Below are 12,396 nucleotides of genomic sequence, written 5' to 3'. Positions count from 1 at the left end.
TCCATCTCTACGGTTTTGTGTTGTGGAACTTGTGGGGGCCTGGGGCTTGGAACATGTTCAAAACATGGCCAAGCAAAATTACTTCTTGTAAAATTATTTTTCATTATGGTATTGACTGAGATTCAGTTACTTTCCTGGCTCGTGTCACAGAGGTAGAAGAATAATTGCACTGTGTAATTTATGTAATCCCAGGAAGTAGTGTACCACATTTTTACATTAGTGTCTTCCTTCCAGCAACTTCTGTCAGTAGTATAACTGAGTCCTTACCAGTTCAATGCACAGAAGGCAGTGCCCAAGAAACTCAGTCAACTTTAGATTCTACATCAACTCCATCTATGCAGCCAAGGTAAGTGGTTTCTGTTATTTTTTGTACATAAAAATGTTTTAATCAGCATGATGAAGTTAACTATGCTCTGACTCTGCATAATTAAATGCCAAGACCTGGATTAGGAAAACATGCAAGATTTAACTGAGAAATTTAAAGCATGGGATCTCAGTAAATAGTGGCCGATCTGTTAGCTACATCTTGCATTCAAATGCAAATTTGCCTTTAGAATTTAGCCTCAAATAGGAGTATTGCCAGCTTCATGCTGTTCTACAAAGACTTGTCTGGCTAGTCTTCCGGCTCTGCAATGTGCAGTTGGTTGTATATTTACCAAAGGAGAGCTCTTTCCATCCCAGAAATTTGAGGGTTTTGTAAAATGGCAGAAAGCTATTGACTAGTACTCTCATAAATAAACATATGATAATGTGTTAAGGAATACTTGTTTCACAAAAAGTGGAACATACAGAGGAAAAGATGTCTGACTCTTAGTACAAGTGGTACCGCTGAACTGATGTCTTATTAAACAACTAATTTCCAACCTGATTATTCAAGGAGAGGTAACAGCCTGTTGTAAATCCCTCAGACTTAAAGTGCTTTCCATTTGTGAAAGCTAAATATTTATTTGGTAGCTGCATTTCAGTTTAGGAAGACATAACCAACAGGAACTTTTTTTTAAAGTGCTTTGGAAATTTTTGCAGTGAAAAACATTAGTTACACTATGGAAGCTAAATGAAAGTATGTAATAAGGGACAGGCCAAGGGTAAGCAGGATCTGATTTCATCTGTTATTGTTGACTGATTCTGTTCAGACTGTTTTCTGCTCCTTAGCTTTTTATAGGAGGTGTTATCTCATGCTTGGGTCCTGCGTATGAACTGAGTGCTAGGTGCCATGCTTGATGCTATATTCGATCTTTCTATTCTGGGATTTCTAATTGAGGTAGAAAGTATATATCTTACCCTGCTATAACACTTAATCTGTATTTAAAAAAAAACACCTGTTATATATATATTTATACATAGATAATTGTATATATACATATATAAAATCATCTAGGTCAACGCACAGAGGTGAACCAATTACAGTGCCTTGGGCTTGTTTTCCCACCTAACCTTTACAGTATTCACTTTTTTTAAAAAGTATTTTTTTGATCACTAGCTCAGTTACGGAAGAAAATATGGATGGCGGCTCTGAGACTTGCATTTTAAAAAATCAGTATTGCTTGTTCTTTTTTCCAAAGTAAAAGCAGGGGCTCTGGTCGTACTTCAGAGTTATGATACACTGAGGAAATGTCTGCTAAATTGAAAATGGACTTTCGTAGGTGACCTAGTCTGCAGTTCAAGACCTCTATGTAACACTTGGCAATTAAAATTACAGCTCTGGTGCCCTGGTTGCGTCATGGACTACTAGTAGGGCTTTGTTGGTTCATAGACTGCTGGGTAATCTGATTTCTTGGATTCAGAGTGAATCCCTGAGAGGAAGGTGAGAAATAAATTGGACAGGTGGATCGTTTTACCCCTCACTTGGGCCTTGTCCCACAGCACAAGTGCTGCTGAACAGTTTGTCTGCAACTGCTAGAATTAAATCTGTCTCCCGTAACTGTCCAGGGTATTCACCTCTGAGTTTTCAGACACACTGATTTTAGCTGACAGGGTTGAGAAATCTGGCCATCACTGCTTTTCACTGCAAAAATGTAAGGGGTTCTGCATACAACTGCGGATTCTTTATTGCTGGAAACATTGACATGCTGCAATTTTCTTGTTCACTGGAATCACTGGAATACCAGAAGTAGCTCCTCTACAATTATCTCAATGGCGTATGTTAGAAATCTTTGCGAATGTTGCATTGTTGCTTCTGTGTGGAAGGATAGCATGCCAAACTACAAAAAGGGGGGGGGGGGAGAAGAGGCAAACGTTTTTTGGTAGTTGAACTGACTTACTATATTCACTATGAATGCAGTGAATGCAAAAATGTTCAATTTTTCATCAGCTCAGCTTGTCTGGTATTCTTAGCGTAACACTTTTTTTTTTTTTTTTTTTTAGTGGTTACTAAAGCAACTTCAGAGTGAAAAGTTTTGGCATGCTCTCTTGTCAAGACTTAAAGTATTTCTTTAATGAATGCTCTTAGGGTATGGATGTGCCTTCTTTAAAAATAACTTTTTTTTCCCCTCTAGCCCTGTGTCAAGTCAGTCACTTTTAACAGAATCTGTAGCATCATCCCAACCGGATAGTACGGCTGTGGACAAAACAGTACCTGAGACAGAAGACTTGCAAGGTTGGTGCCTAGTTCTCAGAGATGGATCTTATGAATAATGTTTTTAAATCTGTGTTCATAATACACTCCTGTTGGAATGATGGCTCATTCTCAAAACCAAATGTTCTGTGAAATCAGATGGCAAAATAAGCATTTTTTAATATATGAGCCTTAAACTGGAAATTTCTAACTTGAATTGTGGATTTCAGTATCTGTTGCAGCAGGTTTATTAATTGGGGTTGGAAATGCACATCATAAATAAACCTATTGTTAGGTCTTTATGCCACAGCTGCTGCATGCAGATAGAGCTCTGACTATATATTACTTCCCAAAATAGTCATTTTCAAGTAGGGCAAATATCACAGAAGTTTAAGCATATTTGTTAAAGAGGGTGCTATGTCATAGCTAAGAACAGTGTTATTCTCTAGTATAAACATGAAATGCGTACAAAAGAGCCTTTCACCTAAGAATTTTATTGGCTCTGGTGTAATATTTTAAACCACTGAAATTAATGTTACCAAAGATAAAATTACAGAACTATGCACTCTGGTTGCTTGAAGGAAAATAACTGAGTGGATCACTTCAACTATATAGGCCTAAAATCCTTATTGTTCTTACAATGTAAAGTGTTTTTTTCCTCATTGATTCTTATGTACAGGCTTGCAGAGCTTAAAACTATAGTGTTTGATAGCATTTATTAGCAAAATGCAAAAATAACAGTATACCAAGTCTGCTCAGGCCTGTAATCTACAGATGTTAAAAAAGTTATTTTAAGGTAAGTCAGTAAGTATTCTGCTTTTTCTTTTGATGACACAGCTAAAGCTTCAGTGAGTAGAGCTCTGTTTCTATGGACTTGTCTTTAAATAGTTGTTTGGGTTTTCCCATAAATAGAACATACAATTACACTTAAAGCTGATAAATATGATTTTTGTTGAACTTCCAGTATTGCAGATATTATACGGAACATGAATTCTCCCTTTTATAAAAGCAAAATAGTAAAGTCATTGTTTGTGACTGTTACCTCCTCGGTGCTGAGTAAAGGCCACATCATTGGTCACACAAACAGTAGCTGTGAAACTCAGAGAAAAGGTTGTAATGCTAATGCCATTTTGTACTAGCCTTTGAGAAGTCAGTTATTGAACAAATGGTTGTTTAGTCTTGAAGATGTATTCTGGATGTATGTTCTAATAGCTGTTACTTAGTTTTCTGGAGCTGAAAGCTTTTGTTGCCTCAGCTTTCACAATGCACACAAGGCATGCTCTTAATACATAGATCAATGACATCTGACCCTACCTGGTTTGACAGAAGAGCAAGGGCTGAAAAGGCTTATGCTTCTCAAGTCATATATATTTGCCCAGTGGAGGTAGATTTGCAAGGTATGCTTTCAGCTGATACACCACTTAGTAATAAAAATAGTTTCTCTTTCACCTTAGCACTATAGAGAAACTGGGATGTGCTGCGTATCAACTGTAACCTAGCTCCTATGCAGGTATATCCCTTGCAGGGGACCTCAGAAGTAGAACAAGCACTGCAGATACACAAATTTGCTACTACAGGTTTATTCTGGTATTGACATAACATGTATCAGGCAATATAATGTCAATTTTTGTAAGCTGTTTTTCCTTTGACCGTCATGTTTTTTTCTCCCTCACTACTTCAAAAGTTTCCACAACCTGTTAGTCTCATGATCTTCGTTTTCCATCCAGTGCCTGAATTAATGTCTCTGTTTACATATGTATCTTGCTTGCTCGGCTTAGCTGTAAATCAGAACTCCGAGTTTGTAGCATGTACTGCTTTTTCACTTGGAGGCAGAAGGAAGAGTACTTTATTTTAAAATATAATCTTTGGTTCTGGTACTGTGTGGTGACTTGGGCCAGTGAAAAGACTTTCCCCAACAAATTTCCAGAAGAATGTCTCTCTTCTTAGCCATTTGGATAAATGTTTGCTCCTTCTAATTCTCCTTAGGAGAAGATGGTTTCATAGCTAGAAGTTTTGATTTCAAGGGTATATTCCTATTTTACTGTATGCATTTCAAGGGTCAACCAATGTCTGGTGTTTAGAGTACTTCAGCTGTGTCCTTTTCTTTGTACCTTAATGATTTCTAAACCAAGAACATCAGCACGTAATTGCAGTTCTAAATTACAATCTCTATTTATAACTCATGGTGGCAGGGTCAGCCCCATTTTCTGAAGAGTGCTTCTGTGCTGTCCCTTAACTGAAAATCATAGGAAATGTAGTGTTTCCAGTTTTAATATTCTACTTTAAAAAGTGTAAGTTTGGAAAGAAAGCAACTTACAATGGATGCTAAGTGGACTTAATTGAATTGTCACAATTCTGCATCCTAAAGACTCTTTTTTTTTTCTCACATCGTTCAGAATTTGAATTTTAGGCTGTTGACAAGAACGTAACAGAAATGTGTGAACCAATTATTTAGCAATGTCTAGCTATGTAATATTTAAAAAAAAAAAGTCTCAGTATTGTGGGAATTGGTCTCAGACAGAAGACCTTATAATTCTACTCATGTTGGTGCGGGGGAGGAACAAAAAATAAAATTGTCTGATTCAATCACTTGTTCAGCATTTATTATTCTGAAAAATATTGCTTCATTAGAATACTTGTCTGAAGCAAATTGTTTTGTACTGCTATAATAAGTTAGTCTACTGCAGTTGTTTGGTCGAAGTCCCATTACTTAACATTTATTAGAACTTAGTAGTATATAAAATCAATGAAAGATTAGCTGAATGCTTGGTTTCCTAGATCATTTTAAAGCAGACATAAATGGACTTGAGCTGTGTGCACACAGTCCTTGCTGTTTGCAGAGAAACTAAAACCACAAAGCTAAAATCCCAAAGAGCAGTTGAGATTTTTCTCTTCGTTGAATTTGTGTTTCAAAAGAAATAAAGGAAAATTACAGAATACATTAATAAATTTGGTCTTTACATTTAGTGATTGCCATAATGCTCGTAGGTACTGAACACCACAAAAAGCCCAGGTGCTAAATAGTGGCTAATAGATATTTTTATTTTGAATTTAATGTTCTTATGAACATATCATTAAAGGTGACCTAAAATGAAACACATTATAGTAGGTACAATCGAGCTTCTCTAGCAGCTTTCTTCTATTTGGAGCATTTCTTGAGTTCAGTTGAAGAAATGTCTCATAGATGCTGTACCTCTCACTCATTACAGCACTGTTATAATTAGCTGGTTAGGATTCCTTATTTGTTAGCCAGTGGGTTAATGGGGCTGCCTCCTGGCAAGACTGCAAGCGAATAAAGAGGCATTTCACTGCTCTAGGATTAACAGTCTTAAGACCATCCAGGTTAGGATGTGTACTCTATATTTCAGGGATGCTTTTAAAGGTAAATGAAACTTGTCCTGGGAAGTAGGATTATTCTAACATGTACTTAGTGGAGATCTTGCAGCTCAAGAGCATTGGGATCGAAGTACAAGCTATATTAATGGGTGAGCTCTCAGCCTCTGAGGCTGAAAACTACAGAATACCAAGAGAAACAATTTTTTTTTTGAGCACGTTGTGAATTAGGAAGGTCCATATATTAGCACTGCAAAATTCAATCAATAATGTAATATGCACTATTAGTATTTTTGAAAAATCAAGCTTAACCAACTTGAATAACTAGCTAAAAGGTGCATGTTTGTTCTTCTCAATGAAATCACCTGGCTTGGCATTGCTCTAGGTTTTTGAGAGGTAAAACATTGTAGTAATTATCATTGCTGACTAAATAAAAAAGCTTAATATTAAAACCAATGAGTAGCTACAGAATTTTATGTAGAGATAACTTGGACTTAATGTGAATTCTAGTGAACTAACGGCATCTACTGCAGTGGGCCTTATCAGGGCTGTTTAAGTAAACAGTGCTGGAAAGGAATTGATGGTTACTTCAGGTTTTTGTGACAGTACTAGGGATTTAGATGTAGAGTATAATTTTGATGCAGAAAATTATGTAGGATAGCCTGGGATACCAGCTGAATGATCCAGGGAGAGATGAAATGTTTATGATAGAGGTTTAAACTAAGTTCTGTGGGTAAGTGTGCTTTTATTTAAATGTTCTGTTATCTTAAGTAAACTTTTACTTAGTGCTTCCGTACTAAAACTGCATACAAGCTCTCTTATGTACATAGTAAAATATATATATTTTTTTAACTTCTGCTCTTCTGCTAAGGCTACTCATGTAGCTCAGTGATGTGTTTTTTTCTGGCGAACTTTGCTTTCTAGTTCACATTTGTAAGAAATAGCTCATGTTTGTAGTCCATGATTTTAGTAAATGATTTATTAAAAAAAAAAAATGCAAATAAATACTGTAGCTTTAATACATTTTTTTCCTTTGCATATTTTTTCTTTTCATGTACTAGTTTTGTTCTTACCAGTCTTTCATTTTTATCTTCCTCTCCAGGTTTCTATGGGAGTAACTGATCTTTCGTGTTTTACCTCTTGTCACAAAACATTTATCACTTTTAGCCTCACTTTCTATTATTATTAGAGAGTTTCTCCTGTAGAGTATCAGTGAAAACTTGGCGTACCCCACATCTTTTAAATATAAAATTTTACACACAGTTTTATTCCATAAAAAAAAAAAAAAATCAGGGGAAACCCCAGCCTTATGATGGAATATAAATGTAGCTTTCAGTTTTGGAAGTAAGGCTTGCTTTCCCAGTTTGCGTAAGATCTGCAGCAGTTCAGAGGCAGTTGGGAATCAGATAAAGGAAGCTTGGGTTCTCTGATAGTTTCTCAGATGCTTTGACATCTGAAGAGTCTCACCTCAAGGAAAAGCTGGAGCTACCATCAGTCCTTGGCTGAAAGAACTGAATTTGAATCCAGTCTTTTTTCATTTCCATAATATCTGCTGGACTTTATCTTTCTCGTCTTCACTTGTAGGCTCAAGATGAAAAGTATGGGATGAGGAGGGGAAACTCTTTTCCCTACATTGTAAGTTGTAACAGGCTGTTTGGTAACAGTTTGAGAAGTTAGAGGATGCTGGATGCTTTTTTCAGCTGCTAGTTTTAGTTTAACTGCAATAATGGAAATTTTAAGGGGGAGTGAAGTAGTTCAAAAGAGTGTAGGTGAAAGGTTTCTGAGGAAAACTAGGGGAATGTGCTTGCATTTTTTACACAGCTTTCAAAGAAGTATTTTGTCTGTGCTAGTGAAATGTTGGTCTGATCCAAGTGGATAAAATTTAGGAAGCAAGCCTTTCTAAACTGCATAGAAACTTAGTGTGAAGTGCAAGTGATGTAAGAAAGTTGATTTCTCCTTTTGTCCTGTCTTTAATCTGAGACTGAAACAATCCCTCTGCACTGTTTAGCTCACGTGGGTGGAAAAATGCAAACAAAAAACCCACCACAAAACTGGAATGCACCAATATCCTACTGTTACCTTTTTGTAGGTGCAGCATATTTTAGGTTGATTACTTCAGTTTGTTGTCAAAATGTTAGTAGTGATCTTCTGGTTAGGGTTAACCTTAAGTATTGCATTCATTTGGAGGAGACTGTGTTCTTCTTACTAGGTTTGATGAAATGCACTTAAAAGGTAAATATAGCTGTTAGTCCCCTTCCTGTGGGAATGACCTTTTTCTTTCAGAAACTCTGCCTGGTAATAGAGAGGCAACAAACATAAAGCATCCAGAGCAGGGGGAGAGAAGAGAACAGAAGAAATGTCAGGAGCTTTGCAACAAATGTGCTCGGTTCTGTGTTGAGCCTGCAGGGATACGAGGACTGAAGCGTGCTTCATCTCCTAGGTGCTGTTTTCATGGTCAGTCAGAGTATGTTGAAGTTCAAGCAAGCTTGGCACAAGCAAAGCAGTAGCAAAAGCTTCTGCCTCTAGGAGGAAATCCAGGCTCTGGTTGTTTTGATCAGCTAGGAACATGTTCTGTAAAACAAGGAGCGTCTAGCAGGCAGGCCAACTTGTCACCTGCAGAAAAATGAGTGTTTCTTCATGCTTTATTCTTTTTCGGTTAGTTGGCAGCTTGTACTGGTACTGCCAGTGCTTCTGTTCTCTAGCTAAAGGCAGAGCTGGGGCTGGGGGAAGGGAGGGAACCGGTTCAAGCAACACAGGCAGCAGCATCCTGGAATCCAGACAAAGTACAGCAGCTGGGAGTGGTTGCAACATATTTCCTGCGAGCTCCAAGCAGGGTGGTATTGCACTTTACCTGGCTTTTTTTTCTATTGTGTTTATCGTGTTTAGTTTATAGACAGAGCACTAAGCACTGGTGCCTTATTATCTAAAGGTGGTTTAGTAGTCAGGACATCTATAATTATCAAAGAGGATTTTGAGTTAAATCTCTGGCTTCCATGGAAAAGCAAACGGATCTAAAATTTATGGTTACTACAGTAGGTACAAAATGACTCGTGGCAGCAGTAGAAAAATCTTCCCACTCGGTTCCACAGAAAGCAGCAGCCCTTAAATATTTTTAAACCTTTTTTAGTGTGAGATTCATATGCACAAAGAAGATCTATGTATGTATTAGAGCCTTGTTATGCAGGGAACAGTGCCAGTTTTTCCTAAATCTGGCTAACAGTTAAAGGCTTTCTGTAAAACTTATATTGAAATAACTGGATCTTGCTGCAAGAGGAAATGCAAGCCTGAGAGTTTTAGCTCCTAAATGCCAATTTATGGCATAAAGCTTTCTTAACAAATTAATGAACATAGGAATGTCTGTTCCATATAATATGGCAAGAGTTCATTTCAGTAACTCTTACTTCTGATACTTACCTCACATCTTTTGATCCTTAATGCATTTATACTTATATTGCAAACCTTTTAATGTTGTCCGTCCACTCACATATTTGCCCTTTAACAGCCATGTAAAGTCACTTGCAAACTATTATTTTATAAATTTCAGGAAAAGAAAAAGCTGCTGCTTGCGACATAGATGGTGATTTTAAAATGGTTTAATAGCCTGTCCTTGCCATCTTAACATTTGAAATATACTACCCACTTCTGCAAAGTCTCTGCTGTTCAGATATTTTTCTAGCTGTTGTTGTCTCTACCATGTTTTGATACAATACAAAAAGACAAAGTGCTACTTCCTTAACCACCCTCTACCCCACAAAAAAAAATGAAATAGTAGCACGAGGAGAGGGGAGAGCAAAAACCACCTGGATTATGGAGCAGAGTCACTGTCAACTGGCACAGAACTAGCAAGGTCCTTGATGCATCTGACAGCCTGTGCCTAACAAAAGTCCAGCTGCACAGAGATGCCTGCAGCTATTTCCTGATAAATGTCTGGGCTTGGTGCTGTATTTTATTCTTTACCACACTGGTTCTAGTTCTGCTCCCACTGATGCTCCTCTGAGCTGGAGCTTGCTTTTGTTCTTTCCCTCTTTTGCTGCAAATACTTCTAGCTTGTGTGTACCTTACTAGAAACTTGTCCTGCTGTCATACAGCAATAGCTGCTTGGCAGAGCTCGGATCTTAGCGCTTCTTGGAATTAAGTGTTGTTTTTTTTTCCTGGTTTCTATTTCTGTTTTGTAATGTAAGGAATGTGCAAATACTTGAGGAAAACCAGCCAATATCTATTTTTACCTAGGTAAGGCAAATACTACAATTACTTGTTTATAATCTTCCATGTAACCTGTCCCTTTCAGACATGGGAAAATATAAAGGTAGTCTGAAGGTTGTCCCAGCAAGTCTCTTTAAAATGAGATAGGCGTTTACCTACCTCCTGAGTTTCAGGGTAGTGTACTTCCCCTTATATTTCTGTGCATCTTTGGCTATTAGTATCTTATCTCTAATTAGTGACGAGCCCCTGTGTGGGCTTTCTCCAGGTGTATATGAGCAGCAGCATCACAGTAGTAGAGACTGTTCTGAAACACTGCACGTTGTATGGCTTCAGTATTGCAGCCTTCAGCAAAAAATAACGTTGCTTCAGCATTTGGAAGGGAATGTTTTTCTGAACCAACCCTAATAATATGCAAAGCTTCTTATACTTTTTATAAGCAGATCTTAAGAAACAGACCAGTAGCACACATAGGAAACACTTGGTGTTGGATGTTCATTTTCTTCCAAAATTTGGTAACACTGAATCTCAAACCTAATTTTTATTTATTCTAATGTATAAAGGGATGGACATCAATTTTTTTCCTTTATGGTATTGTTGTACTGTGGGTTTTGTATGAGTGTTCAGTGAATTCTCTCCATGAATTAGGCTGAAGGTTCGGAGGGAAGGAGTTCTAGTACCAGAGCTGTGAGTACGTTATACTTCAGACATGAAAGTTGCAGCAAAATTGCTAACCCCAGAGCCTAAATTTACAATGTGGGATTTAGTTTTATCATATGACTTAAAGAGGGGGTAGGGAGAGAGAGAGAGAGATGCTTTTCCACTGTTCTCATCAACTTTTTAATATTAGCTTCAGTGTCAGAGAACGCAGAGCCTACACCTGAAGAACAAGACAAGTCACTTGACAAACCAAAACAGAAAAAGAATCGCTGTTTCATGTGCAGGAAGAAGGTTGGACTTACTGGTAAGAAATACCAATTTTACTTCTCTTTCTGAAAAGGATATGTAGGCTTTGGACCTTTGAAAGGGTCTTCTCTTAGGGCAGAAATGGGGCTTGGACATCTCTTGATGCTGTAAATTTGAAATAAAAATTGGGCAAAGGTGTTTTCAGCTGGCTTGTACTAGGTTTAGTCTTTCATGTATGCATTTTGTTTTTCAGCTTCCTTTTTTTTTTTCCTAGTGAAATTTATAATTCCAAATATTGCCCTTTTGAAGTCTGCATAGCTGAGGAATTGGCTGATGTTTGCTGCCCTTCGCTAACCACCTTTTGCAGTGGTTCAGTGAAAGGGCCTGAGGAGCTTGAGTTCTTTGGGGTGAAGATTAGCAAATTAAATGAGCAGGAGGTCTCCAAGAGTGTTTTGTACTAGTATATCATGATAGGAGGGGATGGTCAAGTCAAATCTTACTGTAATTGCTTAAATATATTGTTTGTGATTCTTATGCTTTCTGCAGCAGAGGCTCTTTGGCTGATTGACACTGGTGACTGAGATTTATTGATAGTGAGTGAACACATTCAGGATTTAAAACAAGCCAGTCTAATTAAGAATGTTGAAATGGCTAAACTAATATTTGTGTCCACAGGGTTCGAGTGTCGGTGTGGAAACGTTTACTGTGGTATGCACCGCTATTCAGATGTACACAGTTGCTCTTACAATTATAAAGCTGATGCTGCTGAGAAAATCAGAAAAGAGAATCCTGTAGTTGTTGGGGAAAAGATCCAGAAGATCTGAACTGCTGCTTCTGCTGGAATACAAAATCCTTTGACCATCTGCAGATTAAATTGACTTGAGCTTTTTTCCTTAGTCATCAGGAATGTAGAGCAGTGTATCTTGCCTAGACCTTTTAATCATGCATGTCATCAGATGAATAGATTTTGTTTTTGTTTCTGTTTTTTTTTTTTTTTGAAAATGACTGAACATTTATTTTCATTGCAGTTTTCTGTGGCTAAAGACTTAAGTAAAACTTTACAAGTATTATCCTTTAAGATCATTTTAATTTTAGTTGAGTGCAGAGGGCTTTTATAACAAACATGGAGAAAATATTGGAGGGCTGTGCTTTTCCAGGTTAAAACATGCATGCGTTAACTTTGCAGTTTATTTTCTTGTTGTATATAGCTTTTCTCTGCAGCACAATTTCCTTTTTTTGATAATGCCTTGTATGGCACAACTAGTTATCAGTAACTGAATGTATTTTAATCATTATGGCTGCTTCTGTTTTTTTCCCCATTAACGAGAGGTTATACATGTTCGCATATTAGCTTGTTTGCACCCTCTACCTATTTATGTATGAATCATTTGTAATGAGAGCGT

General features: G+C 37.3%; 1 protein-coding gene across 3 annotated transcripts in view; it reads left to right on the top strand.

Moving 5' to 3' along the window:
- ZFAND6 (zinc finger AN1-type containing 6) overlaps positions 1 to 11,969 on the top strand; it is a 36,825-nt gene extending 24,856 nt beyond the window's left edge. For 2 of the 3 annotated variants that reach the window (XM_032194795.1, XM_032194796.1), the window contains 4 exons: positions 235 to 346; positions 2,496 to 2,596; positions 10,938 to 11,051; positions 11,669 to 11,969. In XM_032194795.1, the coding sequence (XP_032050686.1) occupies positions 235 to 346; positions 2,496 to 2,596; positions 10,938 to 11,051; positions 11,669 to 11,817 (476 nt within the window). In that variant the 3' untranslated portion in view covers positions 11,818 to 11,969. Of the gene's footprint in view, positions 1 to 234; positions 347 to 2,495; positions 2,597 to 10,937; positions 11,052 to 11,539; positions 11,587 to 11,668 lie in introns of all 3 variants that reach the window. The other variant, XM_032194797.1, reaches the window with a different exon arrangement.
- Positions 11,970 to 12,396: the final 427 nt, after the last annotated feature.

This window comes from Aythya fuligula, chromosome 11 (assembly GCF_009819795.1).
Source record: "Aythya fuligula isolate bAytFul2 chromosome 11, bAytFul2.pri, whole genome shotgun sequence".
NCBI classification, from domain to species: Eukaryota; Metazoa; Chordata; class Aves; order Anseriformes; family Anatidae; genus Aythya; species Aythya fuligula.
This window is presented reverse-complemented; position numbering and strand designations above follow the sequence as displayed.